General features: G+C 48.6%; 1 protein-coding gene across 1 annotated transcript in view; it reads left to right on the top strand.

The window, feature by feature from the left end:
- Window positions 1-535: 535 nt before the first annotated feature.
- Window positions 536-15,732, top strand: part of LOC100712932 (potassium voltage-gated channel subfamily H member 6-like) — a 138,721-nt gene continuing 123,524 nt past the window's right edge. Inside the window, 7 exon segments of the mRNA XM_063246682.1 lie at window positions 536-611; window positions 1,352-1,495; window positions 1,498-1,581; window positions 6,332-6,506; window positions 6,619-6,808; window positions 10,035-10,230; window positions 10,233-10,447. Of these exon segments, the coding sequence (XP_063102752.1) occupies window positions 536-611; window positions 1,352-1,495; window positions 1,498-1,581; window positions 6,332-6,506; window positions 6,619-6,808; window positions 10,035-10,230; window positions 10,233-10,447 (1,080 nt within the window).

The raw sequence follows: 15,732 nt of genomic DNA, 5'->3' as shown, positions 1-15,732 counted from the left end.
CTGTGGGATCACACAACTCCTACTGGAAGTCTCCCAATGTTCTCCTTTATTTAATGGGAGAGAAAACTGCCATTTAATGGGAAAGAAAAGTACACAAACGGGGTCCAGGAGAGACTGCGGCCTCAGTGAATTCTTCCCCTTCCCAGGCCCAGTCCACACTACGCACCCTACGATTTATGGCCCAGTTTCTGCCAGGTGGGCCCCAGAGAAACTGCCTGGGCCCCAGAGAACTCCACAAGCCCTGGTGCGCGCTTCTTTCAGCACCACAGCATGGACAGCTCCGGGCCAGCAGAGGAAGGGAGGAGGAGTGGTGGGCTGAAGCTGTGGAAAGGGAGCCCAGGGTGGTAGCAGAGGGGCAGGGAGAGGCGGGGGGGGGGGGGGGGGAACTGGGAGGACTGGGGAGGCTGACTTCGGCGGGGCCAGGAGCCCACGGCCCTCCCCCAGGGCGGCGTCCACCCTGGAGTCGACAACAGTGGACAGCCAGAGACTGCAGGGAGCCCAGGGTGCCAGTAACACCTGGTGGGGCCACAGAAAGATGCCTGTACACAGAGGCCATGTTGCACCCCAAAACACTTACATGGACACCATCATCCGCAAGTTCAAAGGCCTGAGTGAGTGTGTGTGTGTGTGTGTGTGTGTGTGTGTGTGTGTGTGTGTTGGGGTGGGGATGTAGGAGGGGCGATCCAGAGTCCCTGGTCTGTGGCAGGAACAGTCAGACCCCTTTACTAACTTATGTTAGGGCAAACAGGGGAGCGGGTGCCATTGTGAATTCAAAACCCTTCACTTTGAGGCCTCCTAAACACCTCCATCCTGTGAAACAGCAGAATGGAGCTCCTCCCCCTGCCAGCAGAATACTCTTCTTGGTGCCCAGACCCTGGCTTCCTTTGTAATCCGGGCTCTGCTTTCCTCTCCAGACTTTACCCCCAACTCTAAGGGTTTCCTTGACTCCTTCCCTTTCGCCTGGCCAGGCTGCTCTCCCAGGTCTAACTCCCCACTGCCTACATCCCTGCTCTCCTGACCCTTCTTCACTATCCTCAGGGCTTGAGCCTTCCTCTGACTTCACCAACATTTGCTGCCCTGCTTTTCCCAGTCTCCAGGACCGAGCCCCCTCTCCTGCTTTACTGGTCACCATCTGCCCCCTTCTCCTTCACCCTCACCCCTTACTCTCCGGAGGAATGACTTTCCCCTTGAGCCCTTCCCCAACCTGTCTTCCCCTCCTTCCAGTCCTGCTCCCTCAACTAAATTCCCACATCTAAACTCCCTTTCCTGCTGCCACAGTCCCTGTAATCTTTCCCTGCCTGCTGCCCGAGGCTGGCTTCCAGAGTCTCCCTACCTCTTACCTCCCACCCAGGTCGTAAGTTTCTGATAGCCAATGCTCAGATGGAGAACTGTGCCATCATTTACTGCAATGATGGCTTCTGTGAGCTCTTCGGCTATTCCCGAGTGGAGGTGATGCAGCGAGCGTGCACCTGCGACTTCCTCACAGGCCCCAACACCTGAGTAGTACTGTGTCCCACCTGGCACAGGCCCTGCTGGGGGCTGAGGAACACACAGTGGACATCCTGTACTACCGAAAGGATGGTGAGAGACACAGTTGGGCTAGGGGTTCTGCAGGACACGCTTGGCTGGCATCTCTCTTGGCCCACCAGATGACCTGGTAAATCTAAAGTAAATCTAATGATAAACGGGCCTGGACTAATTCTGCCCTCACTCTCCTGGCCTCAGTTTTCTCATAATAGGGGACAGCAATGAGTTTTGGATGCTCTGCCATCTGTGGTCTTTTTCAGAGGCTTGGGACAGGCTCATCCAGCAACTGGTAGGGACCTGGGGCAGCGCCTCCTGCTCCATCATCCCTCCCCTTTGTCGTCAGTCTCCTGGTTGTCCACTTTGTCACTGTCAGCCCCAGCTGTCAGGCAGCTGCAATGGAAATTAACCTTTCCTTGTGTGAGTCTGCTCTGGGAATTAGGGGTGGAGTAACCCCATCAAGGCCTGGGCAGCCAGAGAAGGTGTGGGAGCTCCTGGCTGGCTCATCTAGCTGCAGCTCTTTGAGAAGACAGGATCTGGAGTTTTCCCCAATCAAGAAGTTCTTCCAGGTAGAGTTTGGGTTACTGCTACTACCCAAAATCATTGCAAGCAAAACAGGAACTGAGCAAAGCCCAGCAGCCTTTGAGCTCATCTTCCCAGAACTATAGTATGCCTGGTAGAGCTGCGAAAGAAATGTCAGTGGCAATTAGGACGAGAACTTGAAAGTCCTTTGTAACTCACATGGTCCAGGCCTGCATCTAATACAGTTCTATATCAGAATTACTTGGGGCATATTTTTCAAATCATATCTTCCCTAAAGAGAGTGTTGGCTCACAGTGCACAAGAAGACACTAGGCAAGTGTATTTGGAAAAATATTCTGGCAGTTCTGATGCCCTGCTATGTTTGGGGACCACTGGTTTTGTTCCCAAAGGATAAATCCCTTCATTTTGTGGCAGTGAAACTAATCAAAGAACACTGCTAGGGCCCAACCAGACACTGGAGCTGAAGTCTCTGTATCCTTCCCTAAGAGAAGTTTCTCTTCAGTATATTCAAAGCCCTTTTCCAAGAAGAAGGAAAAAGGACCCGATTTCCTCTGTCCTTGGATACAGGACTTTTAGAAAAGGAAGCCTCCAGTAGAGAGAAGTTCCCATGGAAATAGCATGCGGGCCAGTAGAGTATACAAAAATGCTTTTGGATTGGAACTTACGGGTACTGAGAACTTGGGTTCCAGGGGCCTAGGTGTTTGTGAGTGTGAGTATGAACATGAGAATGTGTGGATGTGTTCATCTACATGTGTGCCTCCCTGATGGCACATGTATGTGCACATGTGAGCACATGTGTGAATGTGTGTCATTATGGACTTTTGGGGGGCTTCTCGGTCCGGTTCTGACTATGCATTGGTTGTCCCTTCTGGCCCAGAAGCAGAATCCGGAGACAAGGAAGAATGTGGCTTAGTCTGGCAGAAATAACAGGGTTAATGAAGTCAGAATATTTTGAAATCTGTGACTTTACCTTTAAACATCATTGCAGGGTAGAGAGAAGGGTCCTGCAGGAACAGAATGAAACAAAAAGAGGTGAGGGGACACAGGTCCTTTCTGTTCTCTTCCTTGACCCCAAAGCTCTGTCAATACAGAAGAGGGTGAAGGCTGATGTCAGATCCTGGGGATGTCGGATCAGGGCTCTTAGCGTTCCATCAGCACCCTACAGTTTCCTGGGCAGGGAGCAGAGGTCAAGGCCACGCTTTAACTCAAACCCTGCCAAGGTCCTCCAGCTATTAGAAGAGGCCAACTAGAGTTGGAGGGTGGCCCTGAGTGAAAATGGAAATTATCCTTGTATATGGTGCTGTAAAACTTCCCACTCTCAATCCTTGCTTGTCCTGTTGCCCAGGTTTCATCATGTGGACATTACTGAAATTAGTCTGAAACCCAGAAAAGGGAGATTCCTGACCATCATTACACTAAGAGAAGGATACAGTGCTCAGATAACTTATGTTAACCTTATGATGTATTCTGACCATGTAATTCTTTTGTTAAAAATCATATTCATAAACATCTTACAGTCCTGCTGAGGGACATATTGTGATTTATTTCTTTCCAGATCAGTGTTTTCTCTCTACTCCACCCCCAGACTCTCGGGAGGTGGGAAGGGGTCCTGAACAGATATCTAGCTGTTTTATTTATAATCCTCTTTCCTCTAAAAGGGTAATCCACTGCATAAAGTCGACTCAGAGGCTGCAGCACTTGGTAAAAATCAACCCTATGAGCCAAGGTCAGAGACTCTTGAGAAAACAAGGCTCTTTCTCACCTGTCTTTGCTAGGAAAAGCAACACCTTAACAAATAAAGAGGAAGGGGGACTGTCACAGACTAGAACAAGTGAGAGTCTAGAGGTGGCATGGAGAGCGCGCAGTCTTCCCTTAACTCCTGCCCCACTGGGCACTTGTCAGAGGACCCAGTCCTGTCTGCCTTTACTAGTCCTCTACTCTGATGAGCCTAAACCAGAATCTTGTCATCTCTAGGCCAGACTCCAGGAGGATTGGGGCTTCTCAGTCCTCAGCTCTACGTAAGGAGGACAGGGCAATACTGAGGTCAGGAGCTACTGTCTACCCTCTCCCTTCTGCAGTGTTTTCCACACACTCACCTCTAAATGCCAGGAAGGCCAAGCTGGAGGCAGCACCTTGCAGTGTGGTATAGCCCCCCTCCTAGTGGCAGCTTTCTGCAGCACCACTGGTCCCTAAGGGCTCAGCACAATGCTAGATGGAGTGTAGGAACAGAACTCAGAGTGAGGCTGTGGGTGTAGCTCAGGGCTTGAGTGTCTCCCTACAATGGGTGAGAGCTTGGGTTCAAACTCCGTACCCTCCACAAAAGGGGCGGGTTGTCAAGAGGCTAGAGTGAGGGTCAGAGTGGGGAGGAAACATGGGCAATGAGAAGTACTAGGAGAAGCCCTTGGAAGGGAAAAGTAGGCAGACTTTGGTGTGTCCTACAGAGACAGGGCAAGGACACCAGGACACTGCTGTTTCTGGGCACAAAAAAAACACTCACCTACTACTGCCCACCCGGGTACTTGTAGGCTTCGAGCTTTGGTGAAGCAAAGACAGTTACCCTGCAGTACATGAAGAGGATGTGCTAAACTCTTCCAAATTCTCATAGCTGCCTGTCTGCCTACTCCAGTGTGCCTACCCCAGGCTGCTCCAACCCTTACTGCTATGAGGGGCTGGTCTTCAATGCATTCCCAGTCTGGGTTTCAAACAAGAGAAATAGCGAGTGGGAAGATGGGGCCATGGCTACTCCAGCAGCATAGAAAGCCTGCAGGGCTTTCCACCCTCCCTCTTGCCCCCCACCAGGCTAAGTCTCCCCAGTGCCAGGGAGACAGGAAACATAATTGGACTTTAGAGGCAGGAGCCTTGCCACACCCCAGGCTGACAAGAGTGACTACAGCAATGCAACCCAGGGGAGGGTCAAGCCAGGCCAGGGGCCTCTCCTCCTCATGGATGTCTCCCCAGGACCCACACAGCAGCGGGCAGATGGCTGCCTGGTGCCTGAGAGTCCAGGAATCTGATCTGGGAGATTCCTGCTCCTGAGAACAAAATGGGAGGGAAGAGGAGGGAGGCTCAGCTGTATACCAGGCCTGATGGCTGTGAGAATGGGCAGGGGAGGTAAGTCACAACTAGGGCCTGGCCACTGTGCCCTCGTATTTACACATATGTGCTTTATTTCATCAATACATACTTAGCAGAAGTGAGACAAACCCAAACCTATCATTGGGCGTGCAGCTCTGCCTTTTAATTTGCAAGGTCATCTCAGGCCTTGTCCCTGAGGATCTTGCCCTTTCAAACTGATTGTGGCCAGCAGTTTGAACTGAGGCACAGAGGAACCCCATGGAATGCCTGCTCCTAGGCTCTGTTCTGTGATATGCATCATTTCAAGTGATTTTGTTCCATCCACCAATGAGAAGGTAGCAGGAGCCTGGAGCAAGGAGAGGGAACAGAGACTGGGGCCAGAGGTACAAAGGGGCCAACTGCTATGTTTGGGCTGCCCAGGGGGTGGAACAAGCAGCATAAGGGGCCTGTTCTGCTCCTAGGTGCACTTTTCCTTCTCTCTGACCCTCAGGACACTGCCCTGCCTGATCCCTGGTCCCAGGCTCTGCCTTGGGACTGCTCCAATACCTTCTTCCCAGACAAGGCTCTTCCCTTTGCCAACCTGTTGTGTGCCAAGAGCCCAGGGGTCCTTGCTTCATGTCTCCTCCCAGCCATGGCAAATCTGTTTCTCAAAATCCCAGTCTGTCACCTGCAGAACAGAAGTCTACATCTGCCCTGCAAAGATCTCCTGAAGCCCAAAGTGCCCACTGGGTCTATGCCCAGCACTTAGTGTAAACCCAACAACATGTTCCTTCCAGTGTCAGAGAAGGGGGCATTTTTGTGGTGTGGTGTTATGGGAGCTGAGCCCAGTGTCAGCCAAAGCCACATGGGTGTACAGTGCCCCACCGGCCTTCCCCACTTAATCCACTCCCATCTGCTCAGCTGTAATTACAGCAGAAACAAACCTTGAGCCTCAGCCCTGAACTGCCTGGACTTGGACCTAATGCGATGTTATCTCCTAATGAGCAGCTTAGTTGTTCTCCTCATCTCTGTCGTTTGGGTAGGGCACTAGCTGACCAGTTCCCCACCATCTACCCATCAACTCTGGTCACTGTCTAGGCCTTTTCTCTCCAGTAGGTGCCTTTAACTTGACCTTCACCGGCCTCCTCTCCAGCCAATGGAGGAGATCATTTCAATGACCACCACCTCCACCTGCTGATGGTGTTTACAGCCTCCAGCTTCAGATGCTTAGTGAATATGTTGCCTGTGAAGAATCAGGATGGGGCTGTCATCACGTTGATCCTCAGCTTTGAGGACCTGGCCCAGCTATTGGCCAAGAACAGCAGTCCCAACCTGACCCAGCACCTGCTGTCCGAAAACTTTCTGGGCTCTGGTGAGCAAGTGAGGTGGGCTATGGGTGGTGGTGACCAGGGAAGGCTAGGGGCATCCACTGGAGCAACCAGTGGCCTGGCCCTGGCTGCTCTGATCCAGGTCCTGTTTCAGAGGGCTCTGTGGAAGGAGAGGTGAACAGGGGCCTGGCCCAGGCAGGCACAAGTACAGAACTGTCAGCCAGATCCCACAGTTCACATTCAACCTCATGGAGTTCAACCTTGAGAAGCACCGCTCCAGTTCCACCACAGAGATCGAATTCATTGCGCCACACAAGGTGGTACAGTGAACACAGAACGTCACTGAGAAGGTCACCCAGGTGCCAGCTAGCAAGCCCTGAACCTGGGGTTCCTTGGGGTCTTGACTAACAGAGAGATGCAGCATGTCCAGACCCCTGCTTGAGTGGAGTTTCTACACCTAAAGAGCTCACCTGAGGCCAAAGTCCTGGAGCTCAGAGAATTTGGGATCAGCAGTGCCTATAAGAGTCTATCTCTTAGCACTGGAGTTGTCAGGGGTAGGAGGGAGCAAGACAGCACGCACAGGCCACCATTGGGGGCCTGCCCGAGTCACTTCCCGTCCCTGCAAAGGAGAAGGGGAAACAGCATGGATGAGGGCCATACAGAAACAAGGAGAGGGAGGAAGAATGGCAGGAGGTCCCCTGCCCTGCTCTTGCCCCTTGCCTTTCAAATAACAGCCACCTCCCCCTTGACGCACAGGATCCTCCTGCATGTCATGGGGAGACGGTAGAGCTGATGACTGTTAAAGTTGAACAGCCCCTTAAAGGCCCATCCCTGAAAGTCCCTTCCCCATGTGGTCTCTGCTCAGCTCAAGGTAAATGGCCCTGAGTTTACTCTCCTTTCTAATGGGGCTTAATGGCCTGCGCATTCCAGAGGGAAACACAGAGTCTTGCTTGAGGTTCCAGTGACCAGAGTCCTATTACCGATTCACTGTGTGACACTGGACAAGGGACAACCTTCAGGTCCTCAGGGCTTTCTTGTGCAAAATGCAGGTACTTACATGAAATGGCCTCCTAACAATCACTTCACGTTAAGAAGTGGTAGCTCTGCAGACACTCAAAGTTCTAATCCACAGGGGGTACTAGGCGAAGGCTGAGCAAGGAAGTGCAAGCCTTTTTGGGGGGCTGTCTCCTCATGGGAGCAGCCCTTGTTCTCTCTACCCCTTTCCATCAACAGAAGAGTCATTGCAGGAAGAAGAACCACTCAACTATTCAACCCCATTGAGTGCAAGGGCTGTGGGGAAGGAGACGGCCCAGGCTGCAGAGCTAGGCCCTCTGAGGTGAGATAGGGTGAGAAAACTCTCTAAGGCTAACACCAATGCCTTTAAAATGGCACAAATATGGTGGCCACTCTTGGATTGCAGAATTGTCTCTGAAGATGGACAGGCCTGGTGGGCACATAGGTCCTCTTGGCTTTACTACCTACCCAACATGGGCCTTAATGCCAGGGGTGGCTCCTGACAGAGCTCGGAAGAAGGGATTAGCATGATGCACAACCGCAAGGTCGCACTGACCTCTTCTAGAACTTTAAGTGCCTAAGGCTGTGATCTTGCTGCCACATCCCTACATTCTGAAGGTCCACCAGCTCCCAGGTGTCCCTGGCCAGGGTGGGCTTTGCTACAGAAGAGCCCCGATGAGACAGTGGGAGACTGAGCATCAGTGTGTCTCCCGGTCTGGGGTCCTGAGGAGCTAAGGGGCTGGACACTCTTTTCTCAGCAGCTTGCAACTTTCTCCCCTATCCCTGCAGCCTTTCTCTCACTCCCCAGACAGACAGGGTTAGGGAGTGGCCTGGAAGAAGGTGCAGACACTGACAGCCATGGGTGTGATGCTCAGCCTGAACTTGGAAACAGAACCCAAGATGCCGGTGCTCATTCAGTGGTCAGTAGTTGAGAACCCACACAGACTGCATGTTGGAGCACAGGGAAGAGCAGGTAGACTGACAAATCACCTGGCTGCACTTATAGCCTAGTGAAGGGTAACATGTGGTCAGGACTGTATATGGGGTATGAAGAAAATAAAAATAGTATCCCAGTCCAGAGACATAGCTCGGCAGCACAGTGCCTGCCTGGCAAGCAAAAGGTCGTGAGTTCCATCCCTGATACAAAGACAAAGAAGAGAGTCTCAGTCTATAAGGGGTCCGAGGGGCTTCCTGATGAAGTGAAGTATGAGCCAAGGCCTAGAGGCCCGGCAGAAAGTTACTGCAGTGTGAGGACACTGAGACCTCCACTGTAGGTTTTGGGTATCAGATGAAGAGTCCTCTGGTGGGAAGAGCCCTTTGATGGAACCTCCTTCTTCTGATTCTATCTGTCTGGTTGATCTGGTCTGCAAAGTCAAAACCTCACAGTGCAGATTCTCTGAAACCCGGACTTCTACCAGACGGGTACATATGAGACAATTATGGACCCTTTGTTCTTTGTCCTGCTTCCCCTGTCTCTACTTCGCCCAGTCCCCTCTGCCCATTACAGCCAATGTCACCCAGCGTTTCCCATGGCTCCCTTCCTAGGCTTCTTCCCAAGGCCTGTCTCACCAGCAGTGGCTGCCCCCACTCACCCCTCATGGCCCTCCCACCTGGCGCGAAGGAGTCTGTGAACTATTCAATCCCTCAGGCTCTCCCCTTGGTGGAGTAACAGGTGACACAGGACAGGGAAGCAGGAGGCCTGGCAGCACGTGCCACCTAATGCAAAGAGACACATCTCATTTCATCTGAGCAACCACACACAATCTGCTGTGCTGTGTTACCCATTTTGTACATGTAGGAAATGAGGCCTTGGAAGTTAACAAAACTTGTTGCAAGGCACCCAGATAGCCATTGTCAGACCTGGAATTCCAGTTTGGAAGACTGGCTTCAAACCCCTGCTCATCCTATTCTATCTGTTTCATTTCTCCTGTTGGGCAGCTGCAACATGCCCAACCACTCTGGGCATGTTGGCTCAGGCCCTGGTGACTCTCTGTTGCAGTAGGCAGTAGGAGGAGGGGCGAAATGGAAGAAGCTCCACTGAATATTTTGATTCAAACTCTCTTAGCCATTTGTGAAGCAGCTGGAATGCCGTGGCACCCAGGGCCTATCAAACCTCCAGATTGGTTATCCGCACCCCAAATTTGGTTCTTTCCATTGGCATCTCTGAGAGTTTGTCCCAAAGGAAGGCCACACTAGTCCAGAGCCCTCAGAAATGAAGAGGATATTCCAGGGGTAGTGTACGTCTTTTGGGAACTCCCACCACTGGGACCTTCCCAAGCCCACCAGAGAGGATTGACCACCAAGTTATCTCCTCAATCCCAGCACTTTTCTGGAACACGCCCATAGTTAGCCCAGGATGGCCTGTATCTGAGCAGGATTATCACCATGGGACAGATATGTACCCTTTGTCCGTCGTCCTGCTTCCTCTGTCTCTACTTCCCCCCGTCCCCTCTGCCCATTGCAGCCAATGTCACCCAGCCTTTCCCATGGCTCCCTTCCTAGGCTTCTCCCCAAGGCCTGTCTCACCAGCAGTGGCTGCCCCCACTCACCCCTCATGGCCCTCACCCCCAGGTCCTGTCTCTGGATGCACATGTGCTGCCAGAGTACAAGCTGCAGGCCCCACACATCCACCGTGGGACCATCCTGCCCTGCAGCCCCTTCAAGGCTGTGTGGGACTGGCTCATTCTGCTTCTGGTCATCCACACAGCTGTCTTCACTCCCTACGCGGCTGCCTTCCTGCTCAGTGACCAGGATGAGTCACAGCGGGGGCCTGTGGCTACACCTGCAGTCCGCTCACCATGGTGGACCTCATGTTTGTCGTGGACATTGTCATCAATTTCCGTACTATCTATGTCAACTCCAGTGATGAGGTAGTCAGCCACCCCCGCCGCATTGCTGTCCACTACTTCAAGGGCTGGTTCCTCATCGACATGGTGGCTGCTATCCCCTTTGACCTGCTCATCTTCTGCACTGGATCAGATGAGGTGAGCAAATGGCATCCAGGCCAGCAGCTGTGGTTGCCTCTGGCACCCCAGCCCTGAGACCTTCCTGCCTTACAGGCCTGGATGCAGAGAGACCCTGGAACTGGGCAGCTTGGCCACAGCAAGCAGTGGTGGAATGGAGGCCTCAGGCATTTATCGTCTTCCAGACCAGCTGGAGAAAGACCAGCTGATGGGCTGTCCCTTTGCCCAGCTCTCTGAGCAGCTCAGAGAGAAGAACAGGCTGCCAGCAGGTCCTTTGCCACCCCCAGAATTTGTGCTACTTCTGAGACTAGCAGTTCTATAGTCTCAGCCTCTCACATATCTAGGAGTTAGAAACGGGATCCACAGCCTGGACCCCCAATACAGCCTCATCCCCTTCATGGCCACAGCTCCTCTTGCTTTCCATGGGTGATATGAGAGCATTTTCTTCTTTTTCTTTTTTTTTATTTAAAGAGAAAAAAGAAAGGACATAAAAGAACAAAGCAGTAAAAGGGTACAAGTAATACAGAACTTCAAGAAAAAAAATATATAGTAAGAAATCACCAGTCAATAGGTTACATATTATCTTCCCAGAAACAGTTGTACAAATTACAAAATTAAAGCATATAAAGTGGACACTCATCCAGTGATATTGGAGACAGTTCTGTTCAATGATCCAACAAAAGCTCAGTAATATGGTTTTCCATCCTACACACTCAAACATACCTGCGGTGTATGAGAGCATTTTCATAGCTTCTGGTGCCATTTTACCCTCCTTCACATCTCCTCAGGAACAGTTTTCTACCCAAATCCACTCTCCATTCTGGGTGTCAGTCACCCCTCCATCACTCCATCCAGCTCAGCAGGGAGTGTTCAGCAGTGTACTATGTCACTCCCAGCCCCGCAGCAAATCGTCCATAAGTTCTATCCTCTCCACCCTGCTGCCTGTGCCTACACTGAGTGACCTTCCCCACCTCTATCCCTGCACAAGGCAGCCAGTACAAATGTCAGATCACGTAACTGACCCTGCCACTCAGTCCTCAGCAGCCCTGCCCAACCTCCCAGCTGTGTCTCACTGCTCTGCCATCTGCCACTCTGCTCCAGGCTGCAGGGCCATGCTCAGTTTCTCACTTGGGCCCTGCATGCCCCTTCAGATCTCTTGTCTCTTCTGTGGCACTCACGTGCCAGCAGTGTCTTTCCCACTCCCTCTGTCAGGAGCGAGACCTTTCCTGATCTCTCAAGACTGACATGTATCTCATTTCCTCTGTGAAGCCTCTCTCTCTCTCTCTCTCTCTCTCTCTCTCTCTCTCTCTCTCTCTCTCTCTCTTTGGTCTTTTTTGTTTTTTATCAGTACCAGGGATTGAACTCACGACCACCGGCTTGCAAGGCAGGCGCTTATGCCACTGAACTAAATCCCCAGCCCCTGTTAAGCCTCTCTTGACCTGCCCCTGCCGACTGGACTTCCCTTTCCGCCATCCTGCAATCAGAACTGTTTTTGGAGCTGTAGGCTGAGAGTACTGTAAGGTCCCACACTATATCCCACTGCTGTCAGAGACAAGAAACAAATCACTTACAAGAGAACACCCGTCAGAATTACCGCAGACTTCTGAGCACAAACCATTAAATCACGAAGAGCATGAGGTGAAATAATTCAAGCTTTGAAAGATAATAACCTGCAGCCAATATTGATATATCCTGCACTACTGTCCCTAGAAATTAATGGAGAAACAAGGTGCTTCCAGGATAAAGAGGAACTAGGGGAATTTGCAACCACCAATTCAACTCTACAGAGAATACTGCAGGACATTCTAAAAGAGAAAAATACCAAGATTCCAGAAACAGTGGCAGAGAGGCCACAATGAATGGAGCAGAAAGTGAAATGAAGAAGACAAACTGACAACTAATGACAGAAAAAGAGCTCAACAGAAATGAGGCAGACAAGGTTGGATGGTATAAATAGCTATTTTGGAGAAAACAAGACATCATAATAGCTAGTGCTGATTTAATATCATCTTGTTTTGAAGTCCCATTCAAGTCATTCTCTTAAATGGTTTTACATTGTCTTGATATGTTTGATGCTACCGTATACGAAGTTATACTCAAAAATTTCAAGGAAAGGGACACCATGGTAACTACTTTTATGTCAGGATATCTTGTGGTGAAACACTATTTTGCTTAAATGGTTATGTTTTGACCTGTGCTGTTTTGTTGTGTCCTCTTTTATCTCAATCTCCTTTTTTTATTTACTTTTTTATTTTTATCTTTTTAATTAAGGAAAAAATAAATAAAAATAGCAGGATATATTATAGTAACCCACTTTGATTTCCTATTAACTTGATTAGAAACCCTGTATTGCTCTCATCATCTTGTTTTGACTGATTTTATTCTATTCTGTTTTGCTTGATAGTATGAAGTTCGAGAGTATAGGCAACAACTGTGAAGACAATAAGATTCATTATGACACCCATTCTGGTTTGACTATTATCTTCTCTTGAAGTCCTGTAATGTCTCCAATGTTTTGGTTTTATTGGTTTTGTTCTTTACTGTTTTGTTCAACTATATTATAACTGAGGATAGAGGCAATTCTTTTTAAGAAAGCAAGAGGCATTATGGTAACCATTGTTGATCACCTTGTATTCTGTTTTTACATTATGTACTATGTCCATCCTTTTGATTTGATTGACTCTGTTTTGTTATGTCACATTTGGTTTTATTCTCTTCAAAAAAGTAAGAACTGTGGGAGTAATAAAACCCAAAATGTGTAATCGTCTTTGTAAAAAAGAGAGGAAAAGAAAGTGCTCTAAAGGATATAACTGCATGTATATTTAAGTGTATAAGATAGATAACATATTACTGAGTTTTGTTGGCTCATTGAACAGAACTGTTTGCAGTCTCACCATTTGAATGTCCACTTTATATGTTTTAATTTTGTAACTTGAACAACTATTTCTAAGATGACAATATGTAATCTATTAACTAGTGATTTCCTGTTTATTGTTTTTTTGAAATTCTGTATAACTTGTACCCTTTTTCTGGTTTTTTTTTTCCTTTTTTTCCTTAAATAAAAATTTTTTTAAAAAGAGGCTAGATCTCTAAGTGTTCACATGAAGTCAACAGTGCTTAAACTCCTGTCCTAGGCCTATACATGGCAGAGACCAGAGGACTCATTGTTTTTCCTATCTAGCCATCTGAGCAAGACCATGCCTTGGCTTTAACAGCTACAGCAGTCTAGGGAATATGAAGAGAGGTGCTCTGGAACAGAAAAAGCACTCACAAACCTTCGGCCATAAAACTAAGCAGAAAAATCATAAATCAACCTCAGATCCTGGAAAGAAACAAATTTTCCACAAACACAGTGGAATTTTTTTTCTTTTTCTTTGTTTTTTGGAATTGGGAGGGCTTCTACTTTTGCTTTCTTTTTGCTTTTTTCCATTTAACTTTTTTCTTTTTCCCTCATTGCGCTTCCTGGTTTTGTTTTTGTTTTTGTTTTGTTTTGTTTTGTTTTTTGTTCATTATTTTTGTTATTGCTATCTAATATTATTGCTTTCCTTTTCCTCCTCAGTAGGGTCATCTATCTTATTTTTCTCTCCTCCATCTCATTGATTCATATTTCAAATTCAACCTTTCTCATTGTCCAGTTTCTTACCCCTCTGTCTTTGCGAATATAACAGTCAAACTTTGTGAGTCTTTAGATTGTTAACTTTATACTCTTACGTCGAATACTGTTCTATTATTAGTGGGGATAACATTGTTCCATTTAGTATATTACTTCAGGTCAAAATTTGATTTGTCTTAGTAGTTATACTACAATTATAAGCCTCTTTTCTATGATTAAGGGTAAGATATTGGGGTTTTTTTTTTCTTTTTCCTTTTTATCGATACCAGGGATCGAACTCACGACTGCCTGCTTGAAAGGCAGGCGCTTATGCCGCTGAGCTAAACCTCAAGCCCCGATATTATTGGGTTTTAGGGTATATCAATATCTACTTTGTCTTCAATACTATTATTGTTACTGATGTTATTACTATAGACAAGGTGGCATAGTTGTTGCTAGCAATCAGTTTTCTCTGTATGCCCATATATGGACTACTTTAGTGTCTACCAATATTGTGGTCCATTTCTGGAGAACTGGGTGCTGAAGGAAATACACCACAGATTCCCCTCCCAAATAAACAGAGGCAGTGCTATTCTGGGACAGAGGCAAAGGCCTACAGATAGCCATGCCCAAAATGTATCAATGAAAAGCAAACACTAACTAAAGAAGTCTCCGCTATAATCAACCCAACAAGCTTCAGTACACACACACACACACACACAGAAATGTGACAAGACTAGGCAACAAAATGCCTCCCCAAAACTGGTCTATGGGACATCAACAGGGGAAGTGGAGGGGGAATCAAAAACCACATAGCTGAGTATTCAAAAGTATAATTAATATGGAAATATTTTAAAAATAGATCAAGAAGATGCTTGGTGAGTTTTAAGAAGATATAACTAAACATATAATGATCCTTGTTGTAGTCAGGGGTTGTACACAGAGAACAATTCAGGTCAGGACGTGGAGTTTATAATATTTTTATAATGGTCACCGGAAGTTAACACAGGAGAATGCAGGAAATCTATCCGCAACACCAACGACATATATTATTTAGTCAAGAGCCTAAACCCCACGGCAATGTCCCACATGAGTCCAGATAAAAACCCAGAGCTCAGGACAATGCCTCCACGAGTCCAACTGGAAGTCCAGAGCCCACAAGAAGGACTCACGCCAGTCTCTTTTACACATTCGTGCCAGGAAGACCCAAGGGTCAGCAGTGGGAAGCCAGAAAGTCTATGCCAGCAGGATGAAGGAGCTGTGCTAGTGGGATGAGGGTTCTACACTGGAGCTGAGAAGTCACACTCACAACAAAGAGTGGGGCTGTCCTGAAAGGCACCACAGCTGTCCTCAGCGACACAGAGGCCCTGAGCTCCTCCGACAACAAGCACAGTCGGGTACGTGCCAGGAAGCAGCGTGACGAGTTCATCCTGGAGACCAGGCAGCACATGTCTTCCCCTCCAGAGCCAGGAAGCAATGCTCGATGTGAAGACCAAAGCTTCTCCAGGAAAACCAACAGCTCAGACAGCAACTCATAGGAGAACCAATAGTGCCTCCATAACGCCTCAATCCCTCTCAATACCCTCCTCAGGTGGAGCATCTTCTCTCAATGCATGCTGATGTAATCCAGCTGGCGTTAAGTTGACCACTAGTTACCAAACCATAACAATCCTCATAAACAAAACAAGCAGTGAGTCTACAGAAGACACTAATA

This window comes from Cavia porcellus, unplaced genomic scaffold (assembly GCF_034190915.1).
Source record: "Cavia porcellus strain 051 isolate PalLab524CR breed Dunkin Hartley unplaced genomic scaffold, mCavPor4.1 scaffold_4, whole genome shotgun sequence".
In the NCBI taxonomy this organism is placed as follows: Eukaryota; Metazoa; Chordata; class Mammalia; order Rodentia; family Caviidae; genus Cavia; species Cavia porcellus.
This window is presented reverse-complemented; position numbering and strand designations above follow the sequence as displayed.